The sequence below is a fragment of the Coturnix japonica genome, chromosome 5 (assembly GCF_054131305.1).
Source record: "Coturnix japonica strain WE chromosome 5, WE-NBRP24, whole genome shotgun sequence".
NCBI lineage: Eukaryota > Metazoa > Chordata > Aves > Galliformes > Phasianidae > Coturnix > Coturnix japonica.
The window spans coordinates 2,341,039-2,353,061 of record NC_140667.1 but is presented as its reverse complement, the minus strand read 5'-3'; the positions used below and the strand labels follow the sequence as shown (position 1 = coordinate 2,353,061).

The 12,023-nt window shown below is 48.1% G+C and overlaps 1 protein-coding gene across 18 annotated transcripts in view; it reads right to left on the bottom strand.

Moving 5' to 3' along the window:
- Nucleotides 1-251: 251 nt before the first annotated feature.
- The window catches only part of DAGLA (diacylglycerol lipase alpha), a 50,616-nt gene continuing 38,844 nt past the window's right edge, over nt 252-12,023 (bottom strand). For 17 of the 18 annotated variants that reach the window (XM_015863261.2, XM_032444690.2, XM_085547941.1 and 14 more), the window contains 7 exons: nt 11,611-11,753; nt 10,439-10,507; nt 9,150-9,222; nt 8,442-8,638; nt 7,995-8,124; nt 7,425-7,606; nt 252-6,370 (listed from right to left, as the gene is read on the bottom strand). In XM_015863261.2, coding sequence (XP_015718747.1) covers nt 5,443-6,370; nt 7,425-7,606; nt 7,995-8,124; nt 8,442-8,638; nt 9,150-9,222; nt 10,439-10,507; nt 11,611-11,753 — 1,722 coding nt within the window. In that variant the 3' untranslated portion in view covers nt 252-5,442. Of the gene's footprint in view, nt 6,371-7,424; nt 7,607-7,994; nt 8,125-8,441; nt 8,639-9,149; nt 9,223-10,438; nt 10,508-10,758; nt 10,879-11,610; nt 11,754-12,023 lie in introns of those variants that run through there. The other variant, XM_085547950.1, reaches the window with a different exon arrangement.

Sequence of the window (12,023 nt, the reverse complement as noted above, 5' to 3'; positions counted from 1 at the left end):
TACCAGCACTTTTTATGGGCATTTTTATAGGAACTCGGTAGTTCAGCCACCTCTGAGCTCTTCATGCCCTGATAGTGCTCAGCCTCTTCAGGAACAGCCCCAAAATCGACTCCATGATGGCATTAATATTATCCAGGTGTTCCTTTTGCAGCCTGCATTCCTTATGGCTGCTCAAAAAGCTCCTGCTCCTCTCCTGACCCTTCACAGCCATCACCCCCCAGGTCAGGCGTGGGAACAGTCACATACACCAGTCATGCTTCGACATTCATTTTATACAGTGCCATACAATATAAGGGGGTGGGGGGAAAAAATTATATACATATATCTTTATATAATATGCTATATTAATCTGTATCTTTTCTTTACAGCAATATGAGTTTCGAACTTTCATACATAAGTACAAAAAGTCAAGTGAGAATGGCATGTGAAGAGTGCTTTAGTTTCCTTGTAGTCTTCATGCTGGGGCAGCTCGGAGCAGGGATCCGGAGGGCAGCATTGCTGGGACAGGCAGTGACCTCTCAGCAGAGCATAGGGACACAGGATCCTGTGCTGACATGAGTGATAAAGATGATCACCGAGACAGGCATGAGCTTGAGAGCCTTACCTGAACATCACCTCTGCCATCGGCTGCAGTGTTTGTGGAGGAAAAGGTAGGAAGCTGCAGGTTCAGCAGCTGGGCCAGTGAGAACCGTGGGGTGCTGATAAAGGGGAGAAGACCCTAAAAACGTGTGGCTGTAACTTAGCAAATATAGCTCGCCTTGGTACTGCCAACTGCACCAGGTGCCTCTGACTCTGAGCCATCAGAACTGCACAAAGGGCTGCAAAGCAAGGCAGCAGGATCCCCGTTTCAAAACAAGAAAGATGCTCGTTTCTGTGCTGCTGTGGTTAATGGAATAAGGAGCCACATAAAGGTCCCTCCATCGTATGGATGTGCTGGGCAGGTGGGGAGCTTAAATGGATGAAAAACAAAGCACAGAATGAAGCGATAAGGTCAGGACTCATACAGAGCAATGAGCTGCAGAAATGACCGACTCTCCAAAGAGAGAACACTTACCTTTGGGAAATGACTGTTCCAGAACCAGCCTGGAACGTCAGTGAGACCAGAACTGCAGAGGGCAGTTCAGAATGTGTTATGGCCCTGTCAGCATCCATCCTTGCGAAGACAGAGTCAGACCTTGAGCAGAGGAGATTTACCCACTAACAGATCACATGAGCACTGGCACAACCTGATTCACGCACCTCTCACACAGAGCACTGCCTCCACCACGCAGCAACACCATGAGGGGGAGCTTTGGCACAAGAGATGCCCTAAATCCAGCCCTGAAACTGACATCTCTCACCTGCCAAGAAGTAAATCTCTCCTCTGAACGTGAGCTCTTAGGTTCCAAGTGACAGCTATTCTACCCATTTTCCTTCCACCTCTTCATACTGCTTTAATGTATTACTTCTCCAGAAGTACCAAGGAAGCATTCAGCCAACAAGACTTTTCCTACCCTAAGCTTTTCCGACTAGAAAGAGGATCACGCAATTCATCTGTGGGCTTCCTAAAGTGCAGAGGAGTTCTGTGAGAGTCTGTTGGTAGCAGAATAATTAAGAAACAGCTCAGCAAAAATTCCATATTTAGTGGGGTAAAGTGAAAGAGAAGGGATCAGAAGCAAGAGATGGTGGGGATCTCAGACTTTGACTATAATGCTGCAGAAGAGAGGAAAGCTGAAAGAGCTTTTAAGCCCCCACACCAGCAGGGCTGGAACTAGATGATCCTCAAGATCCCATTCAACCCAATTATATCATTCTATAATTAAGCAAAAGGCGAAGCTGATGGGTTTGTTCGGGTAAATAAACATAAACAGGGATCGTTGGATTTATACGTCTGTGCTCACATCCAGCTTTGCCACCTCAGTCCTCTATAGCAAGCAAACAGCTCAGAGAACTCCTGGATGGTTTGAACAGTTCTTAAGATTGCAGAAATCATGAATGAATGCTGGAGATATTGATCAAAAACAGGGTAAGCAAAAGCCACAAATGCCTCATTGCATCTGCTGAGCCTCTTGGTGGCAAAAGTGCTTTGACCTTTCTCGATAGCTTTATCTGCCACAGAAATGCAGCAAGACAAGAATCCAGGGATGATGCACAGCATCAGGAATCCCATTCACCTGTGGTTTGGGTCATGGCGAGATCTGCAGGGACAGTTTTTTAAGTAGTGCTACCACGGATGTGCTCTAAGGGACCCCATCATGCTGAGATGGGGTAACCAAGAAGCGAGGTAGCTTCTGGCAACAGGAATAAGGAGCACAGAAATGTATGTATGGATGAGTATGAATGAGGGATGTAGCTACAGAGTTAGGATGTGTCTGTAACTCTGCCAGGACAGAGCAGGAGAGCAGCCTGTCCAGAGGCTCCTGCAGCACAGCAGTGATAAGAATGAAGACACTCAGACATTGAAAGCTGGAATAATGCAAACAATGTGGATTTACTCAGTGAGGACCTTTTTGTGAGGGCTGGGAACAGACCTGTTTGTCAACCGAGCAATGGAAAAACCAGGAATCGCCCATAATGCCATACAGTCAGAACGTTAACCAGAAGGGCTCTTTTGCACCTTGACGTGGCCTCTGGCAAGGCCAGGTCACAAATATGAGGCATTTCCAGGCTTTTCAGAGAAGCCTGATAATCACAGAGCAAAAATAAAGAAAAAGAAATGCAGCATGCCAGGCTGTTTCATGCTACAGCTGGTCAGGGCAAGGTCAGCCCGTTCCCTAGGGACACAGTTCCAATGGCACAGAGAAGGAAACAGTCACACCATGATTGTTTTCCAGGACATATGGGAGGTATCCAGGTCAGAAGTGACTTTCTAGTGCAATCCTGTGAGCCATTCAACGTCAGGTCACCAGTGAAACAACTTGTTCTTAAAGAGGGAGGTTATCCACCTTTCTAAGCTCGCATCATCTCCTCTCAGTCCCTCGGGTAGGGCACCAGTAGTTCCACCCAGTCTCAGAGAGACGTCTCCTAATAGCTCAGTGCCAGGGACAGGGGTGATTCTTTCCTTCATGTTTGTAAAGTGCTTTGCAGATATAAAGCTCTGCTGAAGTGCTAAGTGTTTTCACGACCCATTTTCTGCCAACAACTAGAGGCAGAAGCGAAGTCCTTTTCCCCGCTGCGTGTGCATGGCAGCAGTCTGCATCAGGAGGTGAGCCAGCCTGCTAGCCTCAGGCTCCCTATGCTTCAGCTCCCTTTCCCCTCACAACTACCCACATACCTATTTCTGGATATCACCCTTGAACTGCTTCTTGACTACCTGCAGCAATTCAGCCTTCCCTTGTGGTCTGCAGTGGTGGATGATCCGATGGCACTTACAGAGCTGTCTGTACGAGCTCCTGAACCATCACCTCCCTGTTCTGGAGGACTGACAAAACAACTTCTCGTTGCTTGGAACAAAGTGTTTTTCTTCTTTTACAGATTACGGCTAATTCAGAGGGGATTCTTCCCTCTAAATCAAGATCATATAGAAAAGGTCCCCTCTGGGACAAAGTTTTACTGCCTGTTTGAACAAAAGCCCTGCGTTTCTAAGGGCCCTGTACCTTTTAAACAGCAGGGGGATAGAGTATCCTACACAAAACTGAGCAGGAGGATCAGCGCTTGGACAAAGTCCAGTTCATCTCTGTGCACCTGAAGTCACTTACATCAACACACAGCAGCTATAAAGTGCTCCTACTCTGAAGTGATGGCATTTGATACCACTGTGCTCTCTGTGCTGCATCCAGGGCAGCACAGCCCTGAGCCACGACCAGGGCTGCCAGTGATCATAGCCAGAGCCTAAGGAAACATGGGAGCCCAGGAGCTATTGCAAACCAAGCTCCTGGGAAGCACAGCATCTTCCCACATCAGCAATACCACAGCTAAGAAGGGGGAAGTCACATCCCTAGCGTTAGAAGGAAGTAAAAAGAGGAATATCTTTTCCAGTGAGGGAGGACAGAGCCCCAGTGAGACTACACTGGTAACTCCACTGAAGATGCTCTGCCAGTTAAAGGATTGCACGAGGTCACAGTATGTTCAACTTTCTAGATAGCTCATTTCTTTCCAGCTTCAAACCACGGAGATACCCTTCTTGGATAGCTCCAGCAGGCTCCTCTGGGCATGGAGGCTCTGCACAGCAGCGCTTAGGTAGTCTCACTAATGACTTGGTTGAGCTTTGTAATACGTTGTGCATCAGGGAGAATGGGCGAGGGACACAGCTACCCCCAGACTCAGAGCCAAATGGTCTCCCATCACCCCACCCTGCTTCTAAAGCGGAGGACTTGTGAGCACACAAATATACTTTTAGCCTAGAGAGAGCCCCCCTGGTCGCCTAATAAATACCTTCCAAAAGCTTAGCAGCTTTGTAAACATACAGAAGATTTCAATACTTAATAAAAGTCATCTTTTCCCTGAACTCCCAATGACAGTGGCTGGCACTGATCAGTGGCTGGCACTGATCTGCGATAACTGCACATGGGTAGCATGAGGACCCGGCAGGGTCCAGGAGGGGATCCCAGTGTGCCTAGAAAGCAACACTGGGTATAGATGAGCCATTTCAATCTTTAAGTTGATCCATCCATGCAGCTCTGTCAGTCCTGCAGGAGCATCGCCAGCTCAGAGCAGTCCAGGGCACTGAGTGATGATGGTGATGTCCAGGATAACTTTTTCTGGTGAAAGAGGGACATGGCAGAGGGCTTCAGGCTCTTCTGAGTAGCTTCCATTCCTCTCAGGAGCAGCCTGGTGATCACTGAACACAGAAGCACTCAGGGGAGAGAAAACACAGTGCCAGCCCAATTCTTGCTGCACCTGGCCAGGGGAGGGGAGACTGCATATGGGGAGAATACAGCCCCAATGGCTTTAAAAGAGGAGAGTGTCCCAGGAAGGCAATCCCCATGGAAGTGTGACGAATTGGATCTTGGGCCAGATCTGACATGGTAGTGCAACAGGGCCCAAAGTCTCAATACGTTCATTTCCAAAACCACTGAAATGGTACCGAGGGAGGGGGGGGGTTCTGGCCTGCCCCCCTCACTTCTGTCTATCCAACTCTCAAACCTCTACCCCCTTTGCCCTTGCAAATTCCCTGGAGCAAGGTATCTCACTTCCAAACTCAGCAGGTGCCCTGGGGCAAGGAATCTGCCTCTTACATGGAATGAGACAGGCTGAGGTAGGGAACTTGCATCTACCTTTAGTAGCTCAGACCCTCCTAGTGTAGCAGGCCTTGTGAAGCAATGCTTCTTCTCCCAGAAGCAAGCATGGTACTCAAGCACAATCCATCCTCCAGACGGCATGCCACCACCGTGTCACCCCAGAAGGAATGTTTCCAGCTGTCTCCACCAATTCCAACTGCCTGACGACCACCTCCTCTCTGAGTATTATCCCAGCACTCAGCCTATGGGATCAGCTCTCAGAGCTGCACCCCTTTACCCTGCACTAGAGGGCTGAAATCATGAGGTCCTCCTGCTTGGCAGGGCTGGTTACGTGCCCGGTGGGGGTGGAAGTCCGGATTTTGTCAGTGGCCAGGCACTCCTGGCTGCTCACACCCGTGGGAGTGATGTCCATGAGCTCTCCGGATGAACTAAGGGGGAAGGAAGGTGAGACAGAGATGCCCGACGAAGGATCTGTTGAGCCTGCAAACAACCTCGGGGGCTTTGGGACTAAGTTGGGTTCATACTGTGCCCTCAACAGGATCTCCTGATCGCTAACAGATTTGGGCATCTCTGCGAAGTCACTGGAGCTATCTGATACCATCATGCAGTAGATGTCCTGGAAAGAGCTGCTTTTGCTATCCAAATTAAAGAGGCTGTCTATGAACTCGGCAAATTCCAGCACCTGAGGACTGGGAACATCGGTGAGCCGTCCGTTCTGGAGGGCCAGCTCCTCACGGGGGGCTAAAGAAACACGGTCCCCCTCGATGCTGGCCCCCTCCTCGCTGCAGCGCCTCTGAGGGGTGGTGCCACCGCTGTTGAGCGCATTGTCAGGAGCCTGAGTCTCCTGGGAGTGCTTGGAGAGGCTATCAGCAGCCAGCAGCTCTGTCCGAGAGCTGAGGGAGGGGTTCTCCTCAGGGATAGCAGGGTCTATATAAAAGCAGTGTGTCTCATCCTTCTCCATAACAGCGTGGAGGCTGGGGGAGCCTCGGATGCTCCGGAAACCAGAGGAGCGCCTCGAATCGAAGCTGTAGATGGATTCATTGTCAGAGAGGCTCTCCATGGTGGCAAGAGGGGCACGGCGGTCCTGCAGCTCCACAGACAGACGTTCCTTTGTGTCCAGGAGAAGCAGCTCCACGGGGTCCTTCTGCACGGGAGAAAGTGGCTTTGTCTCATAAAACCCCTCCAAGCTGATTTCAGAATGGGACTTGCTCCTGAAATGACAAACAGAGACAACATGAAGCTGCTTCACCCCTGAGAACCACAAGCTGCCAGAACAGCCGCAGAGACTAAACCTGGGTCACAGACTCCCTTGTGCACACTGAGGCCATGTGTTGCTGATCTCCCCAGAGCAATGCATGATTGCAGGCGATGCACTTTTGTTTTATCTTCAGGAGCAGTGATGTTCTGAGAGGAGGTTTCAAGAACCCCAAGAGAAAGAGCCTGAGGCAGTAAACAAGCTCCGGCTTTGAGTTAGCCCTGTTGGGTCTCTACTCCATTCTAGAAGTCCCCCCCTTCCAAAGGGAATCTTCTTATATCAAGCTTATTCTGTACCTCCACCTCTTTGCGGAGGCAGGTGGGAAACAAGAATGTTTACAGGAATCAATTACAAGGAGACAAGCTGAGCAGTTTTCACTTAATGAAATCATCAATGGTATACAACAGCTTGGGTATATTGCAAGAGAATACAAAAGAGAAGCTTTCATGCATTACAGAAGTGGTAGGAACGCCTCTTACAATGGTTTTCTGCTTACGTCTTGCCTCCTGTCTCCAAGTACAAACTACCTTCCCTCTTGCCTTCTCCCTTCCCTACTTGGCCTGAAGGTTTCCCTTCTGTAATGCAATGCTGTGCTGGAAGCCACACGTCCAATTTTACATAAAGTAACTTCACGTGCTGTAAGCTCATGGCTGTCACTGCTTCCCAGCTTTTAAGAATCAGTGCCATGGGCTATCTTTGGCCACATAATTCACACAGAGATTTGGCTGCAAGACTGCAATCTTTGCTTTTCTGTTTCCAGGGAAAAACCTACTTGTCTGGATAAGAAAAGAAACTTCCCATATTTTCAACTCCTCAGTTCTCCTGACCCTGCTGCACTCCCAGAGCAATACAGAGGATCATTTCTTTTTTCTCCTGGATTCATTATGTCTTGTGTCACATTAATTAAAAGTCCCATACAGGAAGTCCTTCATTCTATACTTCTGACCACAATGCCCCAAGAGAGGATCCACACCCAGTGCCTCCAGAGAAATCCAAGATGTATTTCTTACTTTGTACTGCTGTTCCTTCTGTCCACTGTTAGGGCTCCAGTTCCAATCTGCACACAGGGTCCACTAGGCAAGGGCTGACTCTGGAAGATCAACTCTGGAGTGAGATCCACTTCTGTAGGGCTCACCATCACTTTGGCTGCAGAAAGTAAGGCTGTTTTCCCCTTGTTGTAATTCTCTAAGACCTATACAAGGCAAGCAGAGGCACAGCAGTGCTTCAGTGGAGACAGCAGCTTCACGCTTCTCAGATCAGAACATCTAAACTGATGAATTTACCACTGTTTCTTACTGATGCTTTCCACAAGCATGTGGCAAGATCTTGACATAAAGGATTAAATGAATGCATTTGGACAGTCTGCCCTGTCAGGATGTCCCGCTGAGAACCAGGAGTGGGGAGATGACCAAAAGTACAGTGAGGAACAGCTTTCAGACCAGAACAGCACAGCAGACTTGGCTAAAACTCATGGCAGAGCTTCATGGCTACAAATCAGCATTGAGAGGCAGGGACCCATTCCACAACCACTACACAAACTCATCATACTTCCCCACCCTCAGACTCCAGTTCTGAGTTACCTTGTTGAGCCCTTCCATGACCACGTATGGGAGGTGTTCGTGCAACATAGCCGGTGAGATGATCACTTCATTAAATGCCTTATTGTCACCCCAGATAGCAAAGTAAGTGGGATCCTCTTGCTCACAGCAACTAAAAAAAGGAGTTGGGATTGAGAGGAGAAAACAAGGAGCAGGGGAAAGAAGAGCAAGCCATTGTTTTGGCATGCAAAACAGCAGGTTACAGAGACAGGAAAAAAACAACAGGAGGAAAAACAGAAGGAGGAGATATTAGGCACACATTCTTCTAAAGCACTGCACAGTGACACGAATAGCTTTCTGTCCTCACAGTGCAATCACTGCCACCGTAAGGCAGTGAAAAAAAGCCACTTCCTTCATAGATGGCACATGGCAACACTTGCTCTCCTGGGTATTTATTATCTGTTGGAAAAGGGCACTGTGCCCACTCACCAGCATTGCTCTGCAGGATGATTGTGCACCACGTGGATGATGCGGCCAGGTGGGTAGAGAGGCGTGCTGGCAGACAGGGCAATGGTCAGATCACTGGGGTGGGTCCAGAGGCGGTTGCTAGTTACCGAGTTCTCTTCAGTCTCTTCAGGAAGCTCTGACTTGGGTATGCACTTGGTAGCACCCACAATGATCCGCCACTGTCCAACACCAAGGAAAGGTGGGGGAATATGGAGAAGAGAAAAAGATTAGGAAAGGAGAGCTATCTCACAATATACTGTCCACAGGTTTACTTGAACTGAATACTTAATGGCAGAAAAGAGAAGAAAAAACACAAGAGTTTGTGCCCCTGCTGTTCAAATAGCAGACCTTGGGAGAGAGAACCCTGCTCTGTCTTTCCTTCCTTTCCTTATTTTAACCTTAAAGGTGGCAAAATCTTCTTGTGGATGTTCTTGCAGAGTTAGGGATCTAGAGCAAGCACATCTTTGTCCACCAATGGGACATCTTCCCAGGACAAGCAAGGTAGAGAGAACCTGAATCTCAGCCCTGGCCTCTCCAGCTGTTTCCATCATCCCTCTGGTTACCTAAACAACAGAGGTGGACTGGAAGAGATCTGGAGAAGCCTGCACAATTGTTGTGTGACACTGAAACTTCATCATCACTGCTCAGACACTTCAGTGCCTTCAGGAGTCTGTTCATCCTCATTCTTACCTTTGGTTTGTTACTTCTCTGAAGAACATCCAGAAGCTGCCGGCGAAATCCCTCCAGCTGAGAGAGACCAATTCTGGGAAGAGAAGAGATGTGCTTACAACAGCTGTGCAGGGAACAGCAGACAGGGGGTGGGACAGGAAAAACATAAAGAGCAGGAAAAAATAAGAAACTATGCTACAGAAAAAAAAAAGAATGCAACAAAAATGCAGGTCACTTAAGAAGTGGGTTGTGCCATCACCTGGGACCAGTAACCAGGGTAAAGGCTACAGGAAGCCACTGTAACAACAAACAAGTATGAAATGCTGTAACAGGATCAGAACAGTGAACAGAGACAGAAGTCGATGAACAGATGAGGGTGATGGGGCAGTCAGAGAAAATGAGTAGGCAAGAAACAATTCAAGTACAGGATGCCACACAACAGACAAATCAAGGAAGAAATCACAGAGCTATATGACAATATTAAACATTATAGAATACACAAGATTCTGTTTTACAGGTTAACAAAAGGCGCTGGCACAGGTTGCCCAAGGAGGCTGTGGATGCCCCATCCCTGCAGGCATTCAAGGCCAGGCTGGATGTGGCTCTGGGCAGCCTGGGCTGCTGGCTGGTGACCCTGCACACAGCAGGGGGTTGGAGCTGGATGAGCAATGTGGGCCTTTGCAACCCAGGCCGCTCTATGATTCTATGATATAGAGAACATCATAGTACTCTGCCTCCACAAATTCTACATGTCTAATATACAGACCAAAACTGTCTAAGGTCACACAACAGGGCAGAATTTAAAATAAAACCCAGGTTGCTTTGACTCCTAGCCCTGCTCAGCAGAATGTGTCACAGGAGATGATAAGCAGTGAGAAATGTCAAGACAAGAAATGGGGGAGCTGGTTCAGAGGTGTGAGATTATAGGCAACACTACAAAATGTGATGAGAGCACATCTAGCTCAGGGCAGAGTGAAGAGGATAACACAGGCAACCAGGAAGATAGCACTGGCATGTCAGGTACGAACAGTGAGTATAATCACAGAGGCTGGATATTCACCTTCATGTTTCATACAGGCAACTGAGAGATGGAGACGGACACGCCTATAAAAAGGTATATAAAACACCAATATAGGTGTCCAGGTAAAAGACAGAGCAGTACAGGTAACTAGGAGGACAAGTGAGAAGCATACAAGGACAGGTAAATGAGGAAACAAGACAGGTATGATCTGGGTGTTTCTGACTGGAAATAGGTGACTAGTACAGAGCAGCAGATACTCATCAAGGAATTCAGACACTTCTCAACTTGCCTGGGCACTAGATCTTTGCCAAGCACGACTGCAGTCACAAACTCTTTTGAATATTCCATGGCATCCTCACTGGAAGAGAAACAGGACCAAGAAGAAGCAAACAGGGTTTCACTAGCAGCAAACTGCAGTTCATTCCCGATTTGCCGCTGGTGTTTGAGAGGTTACTAGACAAGGAACCTGTATCACAAAAAACACAATGCAAGCTGCTCATGGCCCTTAGAACTTGCACACTAAGATGAGCCTGGTATGCACATCCCATACCCCAAGCAACATTACTCTGTAAGGGTGCAGCTCCAATAGAGCAGCTCCTTCTTCCTTACCTGCACATGGCTCCGAATAGGCTTGGATAAGGAAGTTCTCTAACTCAGCACCTCCTAGCACTTCTCCTATCCTTTGGTAATGGCAGGAGACTATGGAAGAAGGTATTCCATGCCTCTGGGACTAAAAAGACACCACAGAACTAAGATAGCCACCTCCTGCAGTAACCTAAACACCAAGACAAGAGGGAATCGAGGCTTCCAACCTGTGACCTTGTTCTGCAACCAGCTGCCTTCTAGAGACCTCTCTTCTGAATCAGCCACTGCTGATGGAGGCCAGCAGTTTTCACCCAGGGATGATCATGGGCACAATGCAAAGCACAATAATGGAGGCATCTTGAACCTTGTGTAAATGTCCAGATTCATTAGAAGGATAATTAAAATCCCTTGGCCATTCCTGGACCATGATGCAGTAACCACCACAAGAAGCTTCTAATCCACAGGTGCTTTCAAGAGCCAATTCCTTTATCAGTTGCAAAAGGTGTCCTGACGCAACTAGATCTGATACATACACCTGCATTTGGTCAAACACCTCCTGTGTCTATTTGCAGAAGATGGGGAGAGAACAGAATGGTACTGTGCAGACAACAGGGATGAAATTTCACTCTGTCCACCCAACTTGCGTTTCCCACTAGGCAGAGTTAAATCAGAGCTACAGAAGCTCGCAACAAAGTCATAGACATGAATACTTGGGAGTGACCACCAGCCATTGGAACCTAAACTTCAGTTTCTAATAAAGAAAAAAGCTGCCCACAATCCTCAGCACCCATCAACTGCTACGACCTACTATGAATCTGATGCCACTCCAGCTACACACCCCCTCTCTGCCACCAAACCTCCTCACCCAACACCTACCTCAGCAGCCCACCTGGGGGAGAATAAGCAAAGCACTTCAGTGATGGGTACTGCGGACGCAAGAGGAAGGACAGGATGGCAGCTGTGCCAGCCCCTAGGGAATGGCCAACCACAATCAGGCCATAGTGTTTTGTTCCTCTCCCCTGAAAATGAAAACAAAAACAAAACAAGAAATTGAAGTCAGACTGGAAAGAAACTTCACAAACCCCCCCAAATCTGTCCCTTTTCCCAGCTGCTGGGTTGTTCCTATACATGAATACTCTGCACTCCAGCTAAGCAACTCCTCCTCCAGTGGGAGATAGTGATGTTCTGTTAGATTTTGAAATGGGAGCAGTTTTCTGCACTCTACTATTGCCTATTATGAAGAGACACTGGAATTCATTCTCTTCTGGCATTTTCTCATACACTTCCAC